Source organism: Protopterus annectens, chromosome 1.part1, assembly GCF_019279795.1.
Source record: "Protopterus annectens isolate FY-2018-M chromosome 1.part1, PAN1.0, whole genome shotgun sequence".
In the NCBI taxonomy this organism is placed as follows: Eukaryota; Metazoa; Chordata; order Ceratodontiformes; family Protopteridae; genus Protopterus; species Protopterus annectens.
The window spans coordinates 1,069,199,045-1,069,222,071 of record NC_056726.1 but is presented as its reverse complement, the minus strand read 5'-3'; the positions used below and the strand labels follow the sequence as shown (position 1 = coordinate 1,069,222,071).

Here is a 23,027-nt window from a genome sequence, read left to right as displayed (position 1 = left end):
ACTCAGCTCCAACTTTACCCTCCTCTCACCCTCAGCTATCCCCCAGGCAATACCATCTAACCTAATCCCTCCAACTCTTAATACAGACCAAGTCTTAGATGCATACCCTATGGCCATGATTTCAGCTTTGATGGCCCCTATAGTATCCCAGGATGCCTCATAAACCATCTGAAATATGGCCTATCAGTACCACTAGAGTCATTATTCAACCATAGCCTCTGCACAGGCTTCATGTCCTGTGAATAGAGGATTGCAACTGTTATCACTCTGCACAAAGGCAGACCATCAATGGATGTCAGGAACTACACATCCATTGGTGTGTCGAGTCTCATATGCAAAACCATGGAAACAATTATGATGGAAATGATTAACAATGGCATAGGAAACCTTCAGACACTGGACCCAACACAGTCTGGCTTTGTTAAAGGCAAGCAATGCCTACTGAACCAAGTGGACTTTTTTCAGAGGATCACCAAGGCAAGGGATAAGGGTAAAAAGATGCATACTGCCTACCTTGACCTAGCTAAGCCATTTGATACAATACCCCACTTGGGAATTGTAAATACACTGTTGGAATTAGGCATAAACCCTTATATAGGTCACTGGATAGCCTGCTGGCACACAGAGAGGATGCAAGAAGTTAGGATTGGAAAGACCATCTACACAAAGAGGCCTTCCACCAGTGCAGCTCCCCAGGTCTCTCTGGTAGGTATTGTTTGGACGTTAATGCCTACATCAAGGGCCTTTTGGTGACTGAGTTTGTAGAGCAATCATAGGAACCTCCACGATATTAAAATCTTACAAGAAGGTCTAACACAGTTAAATGTCTGGTGCCAAAGCCATTACTTAAAACTGAATGCCAAGAAATCCATAATAATACCTTTTGGGAAGCTGACATCCCAAGGAAACTACCTCATTGATAAATCACCCCTAAACACTGATACAGTAGTCAGCAATTTGGGGATTCAGGTAGATAGTAACCTGGCTTTTGACCAACATGAATATAAGGTAGTAAGAAAATCATTCTATGTCAGTAAGCTTATATGCTACGACATGGCATCTAGGTCTAGGGAAGTCATTGTTTCACTGTACCCAGCCCTCATCAGAACCATCATAGAATATAACACTCCCTTCAGTATGTACTTGGACTGGCATATACAACAACTGGAATATCCATAGATGCTCCTCACAAAAAGAATATAGGGTGTAAACACAAAGTCCTATGCAGATTGCTTCAAATTCATAGCTTTACAGACTACTGAGAGGAGGTTTATGTCTGCTATACAAGATATTGTTGGATCTGCTCTGATGTACCTTTTACATATCTACAAAAAGAACATCATCAAAACTACTAGATCTACGGATTTAAACTTTGCTTGTAACTTAAAACTTACTTTATGGAGGGCAGGTATATAACTCAGATCATCCCCAGGCTCTACTTCCCATGGATGAGAAGCCTCTTCCAGAAAATGGGGATGATCTAACCCTATTCAAGTGCAATCTGGTCCAGTGGATAGGAAATTGTAAAATCACTACTGATCTGACACCTAAGTCTCTGATGGACAGAGGTAGCCATTAAATCATGCCATAACTTACATATATCCCTTAAAATAACCTCTAAGGCACAATTACTCATGGGACACACTTGGATGGCATGGCTAGGCTTATAAGGGTCTATATTATGCAGTCAAATGATAAAAAGAGCCAACGCTCTTTTATCAAACACCGAAAGGTGAAACCACTTAATACTGAAGACATGGAACAGCGATTTTTTTCCCAGGGGAAAAAAAATCACTGGGCCGTGTTCGGGACATTGCCATTTGCTTCACTGTGTTGTGATCTCGAAGTTGGTATATTTAAGTTGGGGGGTAGGGGCATAGCCCCCCACATTGGGGGTGTGTGTGGAATGAAGCCACCCACTTTATTTTGTGTTTGGATTTTTTTTTTGTGGAGCAGTGATTCCGTGTCTTCGATATTTAGTGGTTTTGGCTTTTAGCGTTCGATAAAAGAGCATTTGCTCTTTTTATCTTTCGACTACGTAATATAGACATGCTTATAAAGACCCCTGTGCCATTTATCCTAGTATATACCTATGAACCTACGGTTACTGAATGTGGGACATAGACAAATAAGGTAATATGACAAGCCCACCTACTTAGTAAACAAATAAAATACATTGTCCATCATAATGTATATTGTCTGTTCTCAGTTACAAACATTTGATGAGGGAACTAGTTAAAAATATATATAATGCTTGTTTTATAAGCTACACCAGTTCCTTCCAGTGATGATGATACTAGGCACTTCCAAAGGAATGATGCCCGATACCTTTAATGTCAGTTCTCAAACACCATGAGCTTGCCTTGTGCTGTCCAGATGTGCCCATCTTGCTGAATATTATTGCTTGCTTAACAACTTAGAATGACAGCAAATAACCAAATATAACCTACCTTTTGAATACTATAAACCTAAAGAATATGAAGCATAAAACATGCACCACCAAGCGATAAATCCAGGTAGAATTACTTAGTAAAACAATACAGAATAATAAAACTCAAACAGGAGCAACATGGTGAAATGTAAAATCCTTTTAATAATGCTAGTACAAACTTTCACAATCGGCTTCATCAGGCATAAAAGTCTTGATACAAACCTCATTTAAATAGAATTTTAAAAAAAATCACACGATCAACTTACAATTCAACTCACATGATCAGTCTAATACAAAATTAAAGCTACATGGTAGGTTACTTTACCTAATTATGCAAGTCTCTTAATACATGTTTAAGCATAACAGTTCCATTTAAACCTGGAGGGACATGTGCTTTAAACCTTAAAAGCCATTTAAGTTCTACATTTTCAGAGATATTAATCATGTTACCACCTATTATACACTTGTAAACAACATGCAAAATCATGAACCTAAAATGATGTGAGCCATCAGCCTCATTAATATGCCTATGAAGTGCATTGGTACAAACTTTCCTATTAATTTCTGATACACGACTACCTATCTGTTCTTTTAATCTATGGTTTGTCTTGCCTACATAGTAGGCATCACATGCCATACACTTAGCCAAATAAACTAAATTCTTAGTATCACAAGTCCCATGAACATTCCAAGTTAAAAATGTTGGCAAACACTGAATATTGTATACATTTTTTGTGTATATATATATATATATATATATATATATATATATATATATATATATATATATATATATATATATATATATGAACAACATTTACATTTACAGGTATGTGCAGGTAAAAATGGAACTGTTTCAATTGAACCTATATTGAGAGAGTTATTAAAAGGATTTTATGTTTGACCTTGCTGTTTCTTGGTTGAGTTTTATTATTTATTTATTTATTTGACATGTGTTGACCAGGTTGGTCCAGCCGGGCTGAAGCCCTTTTTCAGTGGAGACCCACAGAGAAAAGCTCCGCAAAATAAATAGCTAATACAAAGACATCTAAGCATAGTTATATACAACAAGATTTACAAAAATAAGAAAATTACAAATTAGACAAATAAGACATAAGGTTGTTAAACTGCTTCTAATACAGCTCAAATCTATAGACTTATTGCATTACTGGTTAGATATTGCAAAAATAGAAATGTTCCCATTGTTTAAATTTAGTTCAGCTGAGAGGTAGACATGGAAAGAGACTAGTAATTTACAATAATTTGTGTTTATGTGTATAGTTAATTGGAGGTACAAGGTGGGTAGAGATAGAAGAAGTAGGAGTAATACAGAGACGTCAGGTGAAAGAGAAAGGGGGGAAAGAGGATACAGGTGGGGGGGTTGTCTGAGTGAAGGTCAATCTGGGGATGCTCTTTTTTGTTTGTCTTTTCGGCTTTTCCCGGTTAGGGGTCACCACAGTGAAACTCTAGTCCGCTAATGATTGGCAGTCGATTTTTATGGTGCCGAGTTGACAGCCTGACGCCCAACCTTCAGCGAAGGCACGCCCATTCTCGCATGTCTTTCAGAGGCCACTTGACCGAGGGGAGGACATGCAGATTCCACACAGTAGGCACTCCAGCCGAGAATCGAACATGAGAACCTCTTGCTGTGAGGCAACAACGCTACTGCTGTACCACCAGATGCATATTATTTTGTATTACAAAACTAAAAACATGGCCCGTTTACCTGCTGTTACCTTTTCCAATGTAAAATGCTCTAAAACAGGGGTGTCCAACCTTTTGGCTTGCTGGGGCCACATTGAGTGAACAGAAATTATCTTGGGGCTGCATATAAAATAGATCAGAGAGTTAACTCTTTCACTGTCACGGGCGGCCAAAGTCGACATCCTGGCTTACTGTAGGTGCATTTGAACAATGAATAAATGTAATAAATATCTAATATTTGCCTTAAAATTCGAATTTACATTCTAATTCTAACAGTTAACTCTAACATCTTAGTTAATATTTTTTTAAACAAATAAACAGGTATAGAATCATTCAATTTTTATGAGATCATACCTCTTTACTTTGCTGTCCATGTCTTCTGTCAGAAAGAATGAGTAGACAAGGGATGTACGGATGATGACACGTGAGAAAAATGCATCACCCAAGCAGACTTGGACAGCAGCTTGCTATCAGCAACTTAGCTGTCAGCATGTTTATAAGTTAACACAATAAATAAGAACTGACGTAAAACACTGATCATGCCCATCATCTGATGTTCCTTAGAGTATGTGTAATATGCATTCAAGATAAGAACTGACGTAAAGCACTGATCATGCCCATCACCTGATGTTCCTTAGAGTATGTGTAATATGCCTTCAAGATGATAAGAACTGATGTAAAGCACTGATCATGCCCATCACCTGATGTTCCTTAGAGTATGTGTAATATGCATTCAAGATGCACTCTGGCTCAATGTGACCAAAGATCTCTACAACTATACAAGTATACATATTGTCACCATATGCAGGAAAACTCTTTGACAGTCTTATCTATTTCAGTTTACTAAAGAAGCTTAGTTAATACCAATTACACTGCGCCTTCTCAGGAATGCTTGCCAACAAAGTTTAAAAGAATTAGTTCACAGTAAAAAGAAAAAAAAAAGCTTTTACAGTAGATGAAAAAGAATCTGATGACAAATATCAAGTATATGGGTATGGTGTCAGTTTTATGGCACATAGGGAAGAAGCTCTGACTGAAACACAGCCTAGGTAGATATCAGCCCAGGTGCCGGAGGAGCCAATGATGTGGGGAGAGGAACGATGAGGTAAAAGGCTGCTCACGTTTTGGAAGGAGGAGGGAGCAGAGTGTGAGAACATGTTCAAGGCCACAGCCAGGACACAAGACCTGGTGGTGACGCTATAGCCATGATAACAGTCATCAATCCAGTTGCTAGATGGCTGGGCATAATACAGGGCATAACATTATATGAGGAGGTGGATCCCCATGGCACCCCTGTGCAACCACCATGTGATCTATAGCATACAAGTATACTGGGCTGAGTAGGGACACAGAAAAATCTCAGCTGGACAATTATTGTACCTGTGGATGCCATGCCATGCCATAATTCTTTCTAGCATGTCGAAGGGTCAGATGCTGGCATCCTCTCCTGCCCAGTTGGTGAATCTGGGAATTCTGAGACAATGTTACAATTGTCTCATGTACACGGACAACCCTCTCCTCCTCCCACGTAACACTAACACTTGTGAGAGATGCAACTATTTAGCCAGACTGGAGGCTGAGCTCTCTCAACTCAGGACTGGCAAGACCAGGCAGGAGGAGAAGGCAACTACACACACCACAATACCAGTCTCACATAACTCAACCACACCACTGAATCAAACACATAAACACACTAAGACATACTCGGAGGCTCTGAGTAAAAATTTACCTAAACAGCAGAGGCCTCCAAAGCAGACACCCAAGCAACTGCAAACTCAATACACCACACAAACAACACATAAACAACAAAATCAGTGTGCAAAGCAGTCACTGCCCTTAAGGCCAAATACAACACCAAACATACTTTTCATAGGTGACTCCATAGTCAGACACACTGATGTCCCGCTCACCAGACTGAGTAAGGAGAATGTCACAGTAAGCTGCCTGTCGGGCGCTAGAATCCGCCACATAACACAAGCACTCAGGTCTCTCAACAGCAGGTACAAGTACGACTCAGTCATTGTCCACGCTGGTGTCAACGACCTGAGACGTACCTCCTTGGACTACATGAAAAGAGACATTGAGGAGCTCTCTGATTATGTAGCCCAGGCAGGTATGACCCTGACCTTGAGCAGTATCCTACCTTCACCTAGAATGATGCCACAATACAGTGATAAGATGATCAGCTTTAATAATTGGCTTAAATTCTGGTGTCATTCAAAGGGGATCAATGTCTGTCTGCCTGGGATGACATGCTGGACAAGCCACGCTGCTTCGCAAGGGACGGCTTGCACCTGTCACCCTAGGCTTCCGGATATTGGCAAAGGCTCTTGCCACCCCCATAGTGCCTTTTAGGCAAGGCTCAAATTCTAAACCTACCACCCTAGAACACAAAAAAGTAAAAAACTAAGGGTAATGCTGCTCAATGCCAGAAGTCTCAATCTCAAGATGCACGCTCGAGGCCCTTCTCAGTATGGAGAACATCGATGTCTGTGCTGTGACAGAAACCTGGTTCAAGGCTCCTGAGAGCACCCCAGCACTAGCAGGTTTCACCTCATATCATGCGCTGCCGCCCCAACATCCGGTCAACACCCAGAAAGGAGGGGTGTCCATATTCATAAAGGACACCCACACCTCAAGGTTGGTGGCAACGACGATGCATCGGAGACCATCCAGGTGCAATTAACCATAGGCAAGACTGCTCTGCAATTTGTAGCATGTTACAGGTCACCCTCTCAAACTCAGGAACCTCACATGGCCTTCCTGAAAACAATGGAGGGATAAATGTATCTCCAAACACCATCATACTAGGTGACTTCAACTACCCTAATATAGACTGGGAACACTACTCAAGCCCAAACACTCTAGCCCAAAGGTTCCTGGAGTTCATAAACTCAAATGCCATGGAACAACTAGTCACCATCCCCACAAGAGGAGAAAACATACTTGATCTCATCATCACGAACATGGGATCAAAATGTTCAACACCGGAAGTATACCCCTCACTGGTGAGATCAGATCATAAACTAATCTCGCTGGAGGTCCTCATCCCGCCCCACCTGAAATAAAAAAGACCACAGTGAAAAACTTCTCAAAAGCCGACTTCACACTTCTAAAAACTAATGTGGTCTCCTTTAAGGCCCCTGAGCCAGTGATAAACATTACTCAAACCGCTGAATCACTTACAAATGCCTTCTACCAGCACCTACAGGACTGCATGGATCAGGCAATCCCAAACAAAACTAAGACTCTTTGTACCAAAGGCAAGCGTCCAGTCTGGTGGACCCCAGCCATAAACAAGCTCTACAACAAAAGGAGGAAGCTACTACAAGATAGAGCAAAATCCTTGAAATGTAAGACACCTTTGATCATTATAAGTAAAAAACTAAGAGCTCTCATAAAATCATCCAAGGCAAATTTTGAGAGAAAAATCGCCAAGGACTCAAAAGACAATCATAAGGCCTTCTTTAGCTATGTTAGAGACCTAGGAGGAAACTCCCAGATATGCTCAGAATTAGTTCAAAATGATGTGAAGATTATTGAACCTACACACATTGCCAACATACTGGCTGTCAGGTTCAGTGCAAACTTCTCCCCTCCCCAAAAGGAGAGATATCTATACCAGAGGATTGTAGCCCCCCAAACATCTCCAACACCCAGGTGAGAACTGCTCTCTCCAAAGCAAAAAACACAGCATCCATGGGACTGGATGGTGTCCCCGGCTGTGTGCTCCACGAACTCAATGAGGAATTAAACCCGCAGTTAGGACAGCTGTTTAATCTTAGCGTCACCTCAGGATACGTACCCAAGGAGTGGCGCACGGCGACTGTGGTCCCACTTCACAAGGGCGGTGCCTCCACCGACCCTGGAAATTACCGTCCTATTAGCTTGACAAGCCTTATCTGTAAAGCCATGGAGAGGATCATAATGGAACTCATAAATGCAGACTTTGGATCCAACCCAGTTTGGCTTTGTCAAAGGCAGATCATGCCTTTTAAACTTGGTTGACTTTTTCGAGACAGTCACCAAGGCCATTGATGAGGGAAAGGCAGTCCATACAGCCTACCTTGACCTGGCAAAGGCCTTCGACACAATACCCCACTCAGGTATCATCGAAAAACTCATCAGCTTGAATGTAAACCCATACATCACAAGATGGGTTGCAAACTGGCTAAGTGACAGAACCCACAGGGTCAGAGTTGCTGGAGCCATGTCAGACTCAAAGCCTGTCACAAGTGGTGTCCCACAGGGATCAGTCCTGGGTCCACTCTTGTTCGGCATCTACTTTTCTGAAGTACAAGCAAACACAGGAGGGTTATGGCTGACAAAGTTTGCAGATGACTGCAAACTGGGCGCCATAGTCGAAAACACATCTGACACAGATATCCTTCAGAAGGGCCTCACAGAAACGGATAACTGGTGCCAGAGCCATGGCCTAAAGTTAAATGCCAAGAAATGCATAGTCATACCCTTCGGGAAAAACAAGGTTACCCCTAGCTACCATATAGGTGGCAATCCACTGAGCACAGAAGAAGTCATCAGGGATCTGGGGACCGGGGTTGACAGTAGCCTTTCGTTTGACACTCATGTTGCTAAAGTAGTTAGGAAAACCTTCTACATTGCCCACCTGATCATGAAGGGATTCACATCTAGATCAAGGTAGGTCATCGTCCCCCTGTACTCATCACTCATTAGACCTATGATTGAGTACAATGCCCCATTCGGAATGTATCTGACCCGACACCTGCAGCAGCTGGAAAGGCCCCAAAAGTTCCTCACCAAAAGGATAAAGGGTCTCAAAAATATGTCTTATGCTGCCCGACTGAAAGAACTCCAGCTCTATTCAGTCTCATACCGCTTGCTCAGAGGTGACCTGTGCCTGACATATAAGGCCATGTCAAACCCTGATTTGATGAATATGCTTCACCTCAAAAATCTAGATCCCTCAGAACCACAAGGGCGGGAGACTTAAACCTTGACACGGTTATTAATAGAACGTGCTGGAGGGACAGATTCATCACCCATAGGCTCCCTATGCTGTGGAACAAAATCCCGGTACATGTGAGGCAGAGCACCTCGCTGGCCTTGTTCAAGAGGAATCTTGACCAATGGATGGGGGATCGCAGATATACCCCAGGGATTACTTCAGTGTCACTGCTTGACAGAAGCACAGCAAAATAATAGGCATAGTTTTATTCAAACTAAAGGGGTGGCGAAAGCCAAATAACTATGGGCTAGGCTTATAAATGCCCTTGGGCAGATAGCCTAGTACGAACCTATGAACCTATGAACCTATGAACCTATGTCCACTGGTTGAACTTGGATGTTACTTGGGCCATTGGTGAGAAACCTTCTCATTGCAGAGGAGACAAATCCAAGGTAAACTTCCAAGTGAGCATCATTAAGTATGTCAGAGTTATGGGAAATGCTGCGGATCTAAAGTCAGCAGTAGATGCCCAAAAAGTATCTAAACATAACAAAGATTTTTCATATTGCCATTCTTTGCAGTCATGATGTCTGCTCAAAGATGCACATTTGTTAGATAGTATAAAGACGTGAGTGATCAGTAAGCCTCAAAAGATCTGCATTGGTATTTATTTGTCTGAGCATAGTAAAGGGTATCAACACCATTATCACAATAATATGACGTAGAATCAGTTATCTTTAAACCTCCAAATACTAAGTGCTTTCTGTTTAGCCATTTCTACTTCCTGTATATAAATGGCTATATTTCCAAAAAGTTGGCTATAGTCCCAGGGCATTTTCAAGGCATGGTACTGGAATAATTCCCTATAATAAAACTCAGTCTGTGCACTCAGTTCCAAAGGCAAAGGAAAAGTGCATTTGAATATTAATTATAAAACAAAATTAAATGACAATTTTTATACTACAGTATCCACTTCTGTACAGAAATGCATCTTCTTTTTAGGCCCAATGTTATAGCAACACAAGGTATTTATGTCATTGGTAAGATTTTTTTAACTGAATGTTTTACAGAGGTAGTCTATCAATATCTTATTACTATATCAGCCTAGATATCACGCTTCCTACAAATGTCAATATCCCTACATCACTCTTCCTGGTATAATTATAAAATTATCAGGACAAACAAGAGAATATTCAACTTTATACAGCCCACTGCATGAGCTAACAGAACATAGAAAAACTGGCTGCATATTCTCAGATATGTAAATGTCTTCCTTCTTCTTCTTCTTCCGGCTTTTCCTGGTTAGGGGTCGCCACAGCGGATCATCTGTCCTCTCATGATTGGCAGTGGAGTTTTACAGTGTCGAGTTGCCAGCCCGGTACCCAACCTTCCACAGAAGGCACACACACGCACGCACTCACACCTAGGGCCAATTTAGAGTGTCCAATCCACCTGCAGCATGTCTTTGGGATGTGGGAGGAAACCCACGCAACCACAGGGAGGTCTTCCTAAACAAGTAAAATACATTTAAAATGACAGTAAAAATCATATAGTCTGAGGAACAGTTATTATTTTAGATATGATTTCAGAAGACACCCTAATGACAAGATTCTGAGATATAATTAATTGTCCACCTGAAAATTATGAAATGAATATGAAAAAACAGTGACCAATGTGTATGTAGTAATATTAGTGGTACCTAGAAATACAGGACTAAATTTCTGACACTCTTGAAATTTTCTTCAAATTTCACAAAAAGATATGCCAGAACTCTCACTCCAGAATGTACTTTTTGTTGGTAATTTCAAATACAAAAACAAATACACAGCTGTAACTTCATGTAGTGTGGGTCACTGCTTGAGACAAAATTTGGTAGGAAGAGCAAAATCCACCAATATAAAACTTCTTTAAGAGAAATAAGCATGTTTTTTTTTTATTTCTGAAGCAGTATCATCATAAAATAGATATATTCTGATGTACTGCATTCCTCTGAGAAAAAGTCATACCACCAAACCTAATGGAAACTGTTTATAATGCAGCAACTGGACTTTAATTAAGCATGCCTAATAATCCATATCAATCCCTTTGATTTATTAACAAAATTTTCAGGGAATTATAACACGATGTTGTGACAAAAAATACGGCCTTCTACACTTAAAGACTTAACTGATTGCCACCCATTTGTTCCCAACTCTTTGAGAGCTCGGAGGAGATACCAGACATTCATCAAAAATCCGCATACAGCTAAATCGCACCTAAAACAATTAAATGATTTAATGGTAAGATTCCTATGGTATCCAAAAAAAACCAAGGATAGCTATGAAGTATCATCTAGATGATTGGGATATAGGTGGCATAGGTTTACCAGACATAGAAATATATTTGCATTCATCCATTATTAAAACAATATCATTATGGCTAAATACAAAATATACATCAAAATGGAAGCTAGTTCATGAGAGAATCTGGTTAAAATCAGGATTTGTAGTAGCAAATAAGTATACAGATTTCATACCAAACAATTTTCTATGGCTGATGAAGGAATATATGATGATACATAAGAATAAAAATATAAGTTCCAAATACATTACTTATACATTAAAATTTTCCAAAATCTTATTAATAGCAATCCTGATATTAAAGCATGGTCATTTCTTTTATATCCAGTAGCGTACACACAAGGTAATATAATAACATTTAATATGGAAGTAGTCAACATGCTTAAAGAAAAGGGATTAATATATTGGCATCAATTGCTAAACTCTGGAAAACCTCTGACAATAGACCAGATTAAACAGAAATTAAATATGGAAGATAGTTTGTGGTTACATGTACAAGAATTAAGACAGTATATATTAAGCAAACAAGAAACAATGCAACCATCAATAAGACAAAATGTTCCTAACCTTATAGAACATATAATATTACTAACAAATCAACCCATTACTGGAAAGAGATACTTATCATCTATTTATAAAACAAACAAAAAAATAAAAATGCATAATAATGACAAAATATGGAATTATTATAGATCAGTTAATGGACATGTGCCAAATGACAGGGATAAAAAACTAATTCTTCTCTCTCCAAAGCAGACATCACTTTCATTACATTGGAGACTTTTTACATGGCAATTCATACACAGATCTTATGTAACCACTCATAAAATGGAACTTATGTTTAAGAAAAATATTGGCTGCTGGAGATGTGATTTATCAATAAAAGCAGACTGGCAACATATGTTCTACGAATGCCATTTGATTAAACCATACTGGGATAAAATAAATTATTTTCTGCAAATGGTATTCAATGATAAATTCCAGATTTCCAAATCTATTATTTTGTTTAATGTACCTGTACCCGACTGTGTGCCAAGAACAAAATATGTAATCTTATGGACTCTCCTAGCTATTGCAAGGAAGAACATTACATCAAACTGGAAATCCAAAGTTCTCCAACTTTTAAGCAATTCATGAATATGGTGTCAGCAGTATCGCAATTGGAAATGAACACTATTAAAGGAAGAACTGAAAGAACTACATCATTATACACAGCATGGCAAAAAGTAACTGAAATACTGGAGAATAATGACTGCAGCAGATTATAATCAGGAAACAATTGTATAGAAAGTCAATTGTATGTCAACAATAGACACCCTTGTAAATACTTTATTTTGGTTTTAATGTTTGATATCTGTTTAGAGGTTTTAGCCTACCTTTTAAATAATTTGTAAATACTTCATTGTCATAAATAACCTGCATTCATGTTTTCTTGTTTTTGGAAATTAATAAAAATATTTAAAAAAAAAAAAATCAGCATAGTTGTCAGGTACGTTAATGCAGTACAATACTCTCTGTCCCTCTCTCTCATGCACACACACACACACACACACACACACACACACACACACACACACACACACACACACACACACACACACATTCTTCTTCTATTTTCATGCACACAAACAGTCTGCGTTCATGCATGCACTCACTCACTCTGCACTTACCTCTTAATACAGTTAGGTGCTGTCCCTTTCAAAGGCAACGATGACAAATCCTTACCAAATCCCTCTTCAGCATGAACACAGACACACACACACACACACACACACACACACACACACACACACACACACACACACACACACACACACACTGATTCTTCGGCGCAAAATAACACAGTGGTGCGAACACACAGATCTTACTTAGGCGCAAAAATAACAAAACGGGAAGGGAGCTTTGGTGCATGCACACACCGGCATGAAAATAGTGTAGTGGTGCATGCATACACTAAAGTTGCAGTTAAAGGTCGGGGGCCGCATGGAAGAGCTCTGAGGATCGCATGCAGCCCGCGGGCCGCAAGTTGGACACGTCTGCTGTAAAAGAAATAAGTAAGCTACAGCTTACTATTAGGAGTTTACAATAAGATGACAGAGGAATTCTTCATAATTATCACCACAAAACCCTTATACAGGTAAATAAATGTGACCCACATCTACCAGGCATAGTACTGTCTGCAGTTACAATTACTGTTCATATGTATTACAGCAGTGAGTTACATTAAATTTGTAGCTGTATTTATTAACTTATTTCATTATTTGAGATCCTTTTTCATATGCACTGTACATAAAACAATATAGAGACAAGTAAGCCACAAGGTATTCTATATAAAAATACAATAAGTTAAATAAAATATTTAAAGTACATAATGAGTGTTAACTCCCTATCTGTTTCGGTTAAGTTGACTTTTCTACGAAGATCATTCTGTGATGACCACCTGTAACAACCACGTCAGACCACCTGCAACAACCACGTCAGATAGGTTAAGCTCAGAAAGCTGTCTGACATTTAGCCATTACTGAATGATGAAGGGATCTTTACTTGAGCTACACAGATACCCCTGCATTAAAATTCATAAGCAGGAAAACAATATCTGCGATTCAGTAAAATTCTCTTAACTATGACATGGGAAATAGGTGTAATTATTACAACATAAACAGGGTATGCTTTTCTGTCTTTGGCTTGTTGGTTGTAATATAGCCTGAACTAAATAAGTACAGCTACAGGTTTCCACTAGTAAAACAAAATAAGATGGCAAGGCAATGCTTCATAAAACATAAAAAAATCAGTTAAGTTATATAAAAATATTAATTACATTTGCATTTCAATTCAGAAGTCACATCAGTGAACATTGGCTCTCTGACATGCTGCTATTACTAAGTCACAAACTGATCATCACATGAACTATAAGTGCTTCTGCATCAAAACACATAATCAGAGGAAGGATATTTGTAATTCAATGAAACACCAAACCTTAAAATATGACTTATGAAAACTGCTTAATTATTATAGAGTTAAAGAATGTAAGTTTACCTGTAGTTGGCTTGTTTGTTGAAATATACCCTGAAGAAAATAAGGTACAGGTTACCATTAGAAAAACAAAATAAGATGGCAAAGCAATGCTTCATAAAACATAAAAAAAATCAGTTAAGTTATATAAAAATATTACATTTCAGAAGTCACATCAGCAAACATAGGCTGTCAGACATGCTGCCATTACTAAGTCCCAAAATGATCCTCACTTGAACTATAAGTGCTTCTGCATCAAAACACATAATCAGAGTAAGGATATTTGTAATTGACTGAAACTCCCAAAGCTAAAATAAAAAGATTTATGAAAACTGCTTAATTATTACATAGTTAAAAATGTATGTTTACCTGTAGTTGGCTTGTTTGTTGTAATATACCCTGAAGAAATAAGTACAGCTACAGGTTACTACAAGAAAAACAGACAACATAACAGAGCAATACATCATAATTAACATCAAAAACTCATAGCATTAAAATAAAGGCATTCCGTTTTCAGCATCCATCTTAGGGGACATGAGCACAGGCATATATTCATTAATTCACCTACAGATGTAGCATGTTTGTGTACAGTTCTGGAAATGTAAACAGACCTCACTTGGAAAAATATTTTATTTAGTAAAATGTGACAGGTAAACAGAGGCAGTCAAATAATATTGCCATAATTTTATTCATTCATTTATTTATTTATGTTGTTCTGTTTTATTTACCAGGAAAGTCTGACTGGGCAGAACCCATTTTCAGCAGAGGCCATGGGAGAAAAGCTCTGTTTAGTAATAATACATAAAAACATAGACATAATGACTCTTTTTATACAAAAGTAAGAGGCGTGAGAATGATATCATAATTTGCAGTAGTTATACAATAGCTAGTAAATTAGATATAGTTAAATGAGACTATCTGGTGCTGCAACAATACAGATGTCCAAAACATGCCGAGAGATTAGTCCAGTCGTACGTATTGTAACACATGGCTTGCATTTGGCAGTAGAGTGTTAGAGTGATCATTTTAATGCTGTATTTACAGTTAGCAATAAAAACCTACAATAAGCAAAATTATATTGCAATCGTTTTCTGCTCAATTATATTAAAGAAGAGGAGAAAAAGTAAGTTGAGGAAGAAAGGAGGTCAGACTGAGAAAAACTGAGAGAAGAGAGGAGGTTTTGATGGAGACAGTTAGATAGTAAATAGGTTCATAGGTAGGTACTAGACTATCTGCCCAAGGGCATTTATAAGCCTAGCCAGAGTGTGCCAGCTTTCGCTGCCCCATTTATTAATTAACTGATCCTCTGTCAAGCAGAACCAATGAAGTGATCCCAGGGGTGTATTTTCTGTTACCCATCCACTCGTCAAGGTTTCTCTTGAAGAGTGTTAGTGAGGGGCTCTACCTAATGTAGTTTGGAATTTTGTTCCAAAGCATGGGGAGTCTCTGTGACAGGAATCTATCCCTACAGCATGTTCTATTTATTGTTGTGGCAAGGTTTAGCTCACTAGAGCATGTGCCTCGCATTGACTTGGATTTCTTTGGGTGGAGCATGTCCATCAATTCTGAGTTGGACATGGCTTTGTAAGCCAGGCAGAGATCACCTCTGAGTAAGTGATATGCCACTGAATACAGCCGGAGTTTTTTCAGATGAGCTGCATTGGCCATATGTTTGAGTCCAGTAATCCTCTTGGTGAGCTACTTTTGTGGTCTTTCCAGCTCTTGGAAGTGTCTTGTGAGGTACATCCCAAATGGGGCATTGTACTCTATGATGGGTTTGATGAGTGACGAGTAGAGGGGCACTATAACCTCTTTATTTCTAGATGCGAACCCTTTAGTAATTAGATGGGCCACATAGAAGGATTTCCTAACTACTTTGGCAATATGATTGTCAAAGGAGAGATTACTATCTACCTGGGTCCACAGATCTCTTATTACCTTGTCTGCATTAAGGGGGCTGCCACCTATGTGGTAATTCATGCGTGTTTTATTTTTCCCAAACGGGATGACTATGCATTTTTTTGTCATTTAGCTTGAGGCCATGACGTTGACACCAGGTGTCTGTCTCAGTAAGACCCTTTTGGAGGATGTCCGTGTCAGCTGGAGAGTCAATTATATCTCCCAGTTTGCAGTCATCGGTGAGCTTGGTTAGCCATAGTCCTCCTGTGTTTGCTGTACTTCTGAGACATATATGCCGGACAGTAGGGGTCCCAGGACTGAGCCTTGTGGGACACCACTTGTGACTGGTTTAGAGTCAGACCTGGAGCCCGCTATTCTTATCGTATGAGTTCTGTCTGTAAGCCAGTTGGCAACCCATTTTGTGACGTAGGGGTTTATGTTCAGGCTGGTGAGTTTTTCTGTAATAGCTGAGTGGGGAATGGTGTTGAAAGCCTTGGCGAGGTCAAGGTAAGCTGTCTGAACCACCTTTCCCTCGTCTATGGCCTTGGTGACTGTCTTGAAGAAGTCAACCAGGATTAGTAGGCATGATCTGCCCTTAATAAAGCCGAACTGGGTCGGGTGAAGTGTTTGGAGGTTCCCAATGTCTTTGTTAATGAGTTTCATGATGATGCACTCCATAGCCTTGCAGACCAGGCTAGTCAGGTTTATGGGGTGATAGCTACCAGGGTCAGTTGTGGCCCCTCCTTTGTGGAGTGGAATAACCATTGCTGTGCACCATTCTATGGGCACGTAGCCTGTGGAAAGGCTGAGGTTGAACAGCATTTTTAGCTGGGGGGTTAGTTCGTTCTGTAGTTCATGCAAGACGCAGCCTGGGACACCATCTGGCCCCATTGACGCTGTGTTTTTGGCTTTTGGAAGGGCTGTTTTCACCTGTGCATCTGTGATTTCTGGGACACTACACTTTTCTGGTATTGTTGTGGGCCCTTTTGAGAGTGAGAGGAGGGTGAACTTTGCACTAAATATATCTGCCAGGATGTTGGCAATATCAGGTTCAGTATATTTGGTGCTATTTTGCACTAGTTCAGTGCATATCTGCGAGTTGCCACTTAGATTCTTAACATAGCTAAAGAAGGCTTTGTGGTTGTCTTTTGAATCCTTGGCTATTTTTTCTTTTGAAGTTAGCCTTGGATGATTTTATGAGGGACCTTAGTTTCTTACTGATACTGATCAGGGATTTCTTTCCTTCTTGGAATTTGCTTTTTTTCTGAACTTTGCTTATGCCTTAACAGTTTACCAGTTATGGGTCAAAACCATTAAGGCTAAAGTCAGAGTAAATATTTTCTAGAATGATGACTTTTAATGTTCATTTCTTAATGCTACAGAATGGAAAGTAAAGTGAAAAGCTTTTAGTGATTACTAATATAAATTACTTACTTTCTCCCCCTAAAAGTCCATCAAAAATAATGCATTGCTGGTATGTTCTAAATCTGTAAAATATATGAGGTTTGCAGACTTGTTTAAGTTGCGCATTTATGTACCAGACTTCCTTATGGAAGTTCTTAATTTTTATTCCTCTAAAACATTGGCATTCAAAACTATTTGAGAAGGTTTTAATTGCTAAGAGCTAGTGTTCTGCAATCTGTCTTTCATAGCTTTAATTAGGTGTTTGCTGCTTGTTGTATGCAGGTATCTATATAATAAAAAATATTAAAGTATTGAAGGCATCGGGTACACTGTCCTTCTAAGGGTGTATTGTCCTTCTAAGGGTACACTGTCCTAAGTGTGTTTTGTGGATAAACAGCTGAGTGATAGACAAAATGTATTTTGAGACAGCATAGTACAAGGCAAGCTGCGTTGATCCCAGGCGACATAAACTACTGTAGAGGCCATTGCAACAGATGTGTGAAAATAACAGCTAGAATCTGAAAGACTCTAAATGTCACAGAAAGGCAGATGGTGTACAGTTTCTTTGATGAAACATCTTGCTAGTGCATGATTTAATGATTCCCTAGACAAATTATTAAATAGTTCCATAGCACCAATTGATAATTCCATTGACTTTGTAATGATATGTATTCACCATACATGATTTAATAATTTCTTTGCCAGTTTATCAAAAACAGAAACTGTATGCACAATAAATCATATGCATCCTCATACAGCAAAAGTTGAAACGTTTATAAAGTGCAGCTGACGTACCTCTCAAATGTATAGAATTTTGATGAATGTACAGATTTTTGCCTCATATTTTTGTCATAAAATGTTTGGTTTTCTGTCAAATTATTGAAAACTGAAGTCAGTAAATAATGACAGAGATTTGAGTTTCAGGTAATATATCCTTCAGAAAACATATGCTGATACAGATCCTGTTATTCTGCCAACTTTTTTAATTTACAAAAGCAACACTTAAAATCTATCTCTGATTTTGGCTCATGTCCCCCATTATTTTTGGCTTTTTCCAGAATTCTTGCACGAATCAATTCAGAGGTATGGCCACTGACATCAAAAGTCTAAACATTACATATAAACAGCTCAGTGATACAAACAGTGCAAAAACCTACAAGTACTGAATATCAGCAACCAAAATAGCAGATGTTAAAAGTGGCATCTGTGCTCTCAGATCACATGGATTGTCTAATGCACTTCAGAGTTATATGCATGTGAATGTGTAACACATGAGATATCATAAACCATCTCAATACCAGCAAGCAAAAGATGAAAAAGTGCATTCCCAAAATCTAGCTCATAAGAATAAAATCTAATATTTCTTTTCAAGTTTCTAGCTGATTTGAAGTACTTTTTTTATTGTGAGTATGCTTTTTGGAGATGTGAAGTATGCATGGCACCATGGCCACTGGATTGAAATATGGTTGGCATAGATGGGGTTTGAATCTCACCACTGCCAACTAACTGTAAAGACAGTTAAAATATGGCCCTAGTTAGGAGGGTGCCTCAAGTTGCATCAATGTTAAATAGCAGGTTAAAATAACAGAGAAAGGGCACACAAGTCCAACTCAATACTCAGTTCATAAAATGCAATCTGACTGCGTTGAGTATGACTTTCCAGTATCCACACCCAAACTAGATGGAATACAGACCACCTACCAAGCTTAGGCTTTGGCCTAGTGCCTTCTTTCTGTCAGCTGTCTCTGTGAACCACAGTATCTTCCTGTGCCCCTTTCCGCATTAACTTCTTCTCAAACAAGTCATCATTTTCATACAAACACAAATACACAATTAAGAAGTTTCTGCTTGCATTGCTTATTTAACTTAGTTTCTTACCTAATTATTACTTGCACACTTATTTGAGTAGTGTATCTGTTATACACCTTATTATGACTTTTACATCCAAACCCTTAACATTTTTATAGGATAAGCTAGTGCATATGAAAAAAACAACGAATGTCTGTGTAGACGCACAATTGCTGTTTTATTTTATTTATGGTCTTTCTTTGTCAGGATAGTCAAAATGGGCCACATGCAAGCCATATTTTCATCAGAGACCCGGGGAGAAAACCTTAAAATAAAAAGTAAATGTCAGCCTTAATAACAATATCTCATATGCATGGATATAATACTCATGATACGATTTTAAATACACAAGGCATATATAAGACAGTTGCAAGATATTCAGTGATGCAAGTAAACAGAATGAATACAAACTAACAAAAAGATACGCTGAGAAAGAAAAAAATGGGATTGAAGAAATTGAACATGAGAGGAGTTATATCAGAGAAATTAAGAGACAGCGTAAAGGTATACAGTGAAGGTGAAATAGTAGCAAGCATTTAAGGAGTATGAATAGGCTTAATCCTAAGGAAACTTGATCTGTAGTGAACAGGGAAAAACAACAACAAAAAAAAAACTAAAACTAATGGGAAGTGGCAAGATAAAAAGGACAGAGAGAGCAGCAGTGCCAAAGCACAAAACTACCAAAATAACAAAATATCAAACTACCAAAGTACCAAAACACCAAACTAGTAAGGCCTCAACACACCAAAGTACTGAATTAGCAAAGTATCAAACCACTAAAGTAACAAGCAAACAATGTACAAACCTTCGACAGTATCAAACTACTAAAGCAACAAAAAGCAGGATCCAACACTCGTTTATTGGATAGTCTCTCTAGCGCCTCGGCTTTCGCCTTCTAGGAAAATACTATCTGATACATATTTATACCATTCAATTAAACTATTCAATTAAACAATTGATCAATCAATTATAAAAAAATTATACTATGACACCTAGAGGCATTAATTTAGAATGCAACTGGAAAGTTTTTTTATAATTGATCGATCAATTGTTTAATTGAATAGTTTAATTGAATGGTATAAATATGTGTTTGAATGAATCAGATAGTATTCTCCTAGAAGGCGAAAGCCGAGGCGCTAGAGAGACCATCCAATAAACGAGTGTTGGATCCTGCTTTTTGTTGTTATTTTTGAAACATTGAATTTAATTTTTTTTGGTTGTTACTTTTTACTAAAGCAACAAACTTGCAAAGTACCAAGCCATCAAACTGCCAGAGGAAAGGATCAAACAGTATATATCCCTTTAATCAGTATTGCAGGAAGTGCGCTGCCTGTTCTAAAGTAGTAATAATGCTGACAACTGACTAAGCAGGTGAGCAGCTCATAATTATTTAACCCCAAAACAGTTAGACATTGGGCAAAGATATATAATATGATGGAGGCAGGTACTCGTACCAAAATATATAAGATGGTGGAGACAGATTTAAGTGACCACATTCTTAAGCTATGTGTTCTTTTACACAAGATACATGAGTTTACAAATGCAGTATTTATAAAACGTTTATAAATCTTACATAACACTAATAATTTGCATAAACATAGCTGTGTATGTATATGACAAGGCTGGTGCAGTAAGTCACAGAAATAATTATAAGATATATGCACACACTGTATATTTGGTAAATTATGGCAAGTTATGAGTCATTGTTTACATACTACAAAATTTACACAGGTTTTAATATGATTAATAAAAACAGATGGAACTGTGTTACCTCTGTCTAGTTATATGGGTGTTTTTATGGTATCTGTTTAACTAACAACGAAATAGGTTCATTTGCAAGTTTTTATAAGGTGGCTTAGCAACTTTTGTTTGACTTGTGAGAATTTTTTTTTTTTTTTTCTGGTCACTGGGTAATTTAAACATGATGTTTGTGTCTAATGTCAAGCTAATTTGCTTATACTACAGAAAATGTTGTATTTGAATGTTAACTGGGTCCATTATGACTAAGGGCTTCCTATTTGTCTGTTACTAAAGTGCACAGTCACAGAAATAGTTTTATCACTGTTGGATATCAAGAGATTTTTTAAAGCACCATTGATTTTTTGTTCTGATATGTTTTTTTGTATAATTTGTGATTGTTTCTGACATATAAAGGATAATGCCATCTGTATCACAACTGTCACAAAAGAATGTGATGCCCTAGATAGGAAACTCGTTTGTCAACTCCCTCCCCATCTAAGAAAAGACAAACATTTTGATAGACTAAAATCTGCCATTAAGTGATTGTAATTGCAATCACAATACAGAGTTTGTAAACTGTATAACTGCCCATCTGTCTATTTGTCTTGTTTGGTAAATATAGCAGTTACCTCAATATTACAGGGCAGATAGATTACTAGGCAGTCATATTTACCTTATGAGAGCTTGTAAATTGTCAAAATCTTATTCTTTTCAAGCCATAGATGTACCTCTGGAGTTAATATGGATCACAATACTGTCAAATTTATGTTAATAGTAAAATCAAACTCATTTATAAATAAATTACCCTTCTTAGACTTTACCAAAGGACTCTATGAAGATGGAAGATGACAACAAGTAATTGGATTCATTTTCCAGTATTGACACAGTGGTGCAGCACTGTGTGTGTGTGTGTGTGTGTGTGTGTGTGTGTGTGTGTGTGTGTGTGTGTGTGTGTGTGTGTGTGTGTGTGTGTGAGAGTGTGTGTGTGTGTGTGTGTGTGTGTGTGTGTGTGTCTGTGTGTGTGTGTGTGTGTGTGTGTGTGTGTGTGTGTGTGTGTGTGTGTGTGTGTGTGTGTGTGTGTGTGTGCAAAATTTGGGATTACACCATCGTTTAGATGAGACGGTAAACCAACTAAGGTCCCATCTCATTGGGTTGGTGGTAATTCAGGTAGATATAAAAGATTCCTTGGTATTTATTGAAAAGAATAGTACAGCGGGATTTCTCCACACTGTGGTTACATTTTCAGTAGTCATGAATTCCACCTCAGATCTATTCTAAAAAGAAGCCAGTGGCATAGTGGGACTAACTCAATAAACAAAGCGTAAATAAATAAATAATAAAAAAAGTTAATAAATGACATGCTGATGAAGACAGAGGAGGAGACTATCATCAATGATCCAACTACGTCTGTTTAAAATAATGACAGTGAGTTCTATATTATTTACTTCTGCACTGCTGAACAAAGTGGTGCAGGATGTGGGCTAGTATTTTAGCCAAGTTGTGTAATATACAGATTGTGATTGAAACAGAAGTAAGTGCATGCAGCTATGTAAAGATCCATTAAACCAGCAGACACTATGGCATAAAAAAGAAAAAGGTGCAAAAATAGGTACATGAAAGGATCTTAAAATGAAGATATCAAAGAGGAGAAGTGTAATGAATGTATAATGACATAGAAATGAACACCTCTGATGTCATTATTCAGTGTCATCAATAGCAAAAC

At 38.3% G+C, this 23,027-nt stretch overlaps 1 protein-coding gene across 1 annotated transcript in view; it reads right to left on the bottom strand.

Annotated features, from left to right (window-relative positions):
• The window catches only part of LOC122813575, a 411,992-nt gene that overhangs the window by 122,451 nt on the left and 266,514 nt on the right, over nt 1-23,027 (bottom strand). The window contains exons 3-4 of the mRNA XM_044085976.1: nt 14,783-14,812; nt 14,438-14,467 (exon numbers count right to left, since the gene is read on the bottom strand). Coding sequence (XP_043941911.1) covers nt 14,438-14,467; nt 14,783-14,812 — 60 coding nt within the window. The remainder of the gene's footprint in view (nt 1-14,437; nt 14,468-14,782; nt 14,813-23,027) is intronic.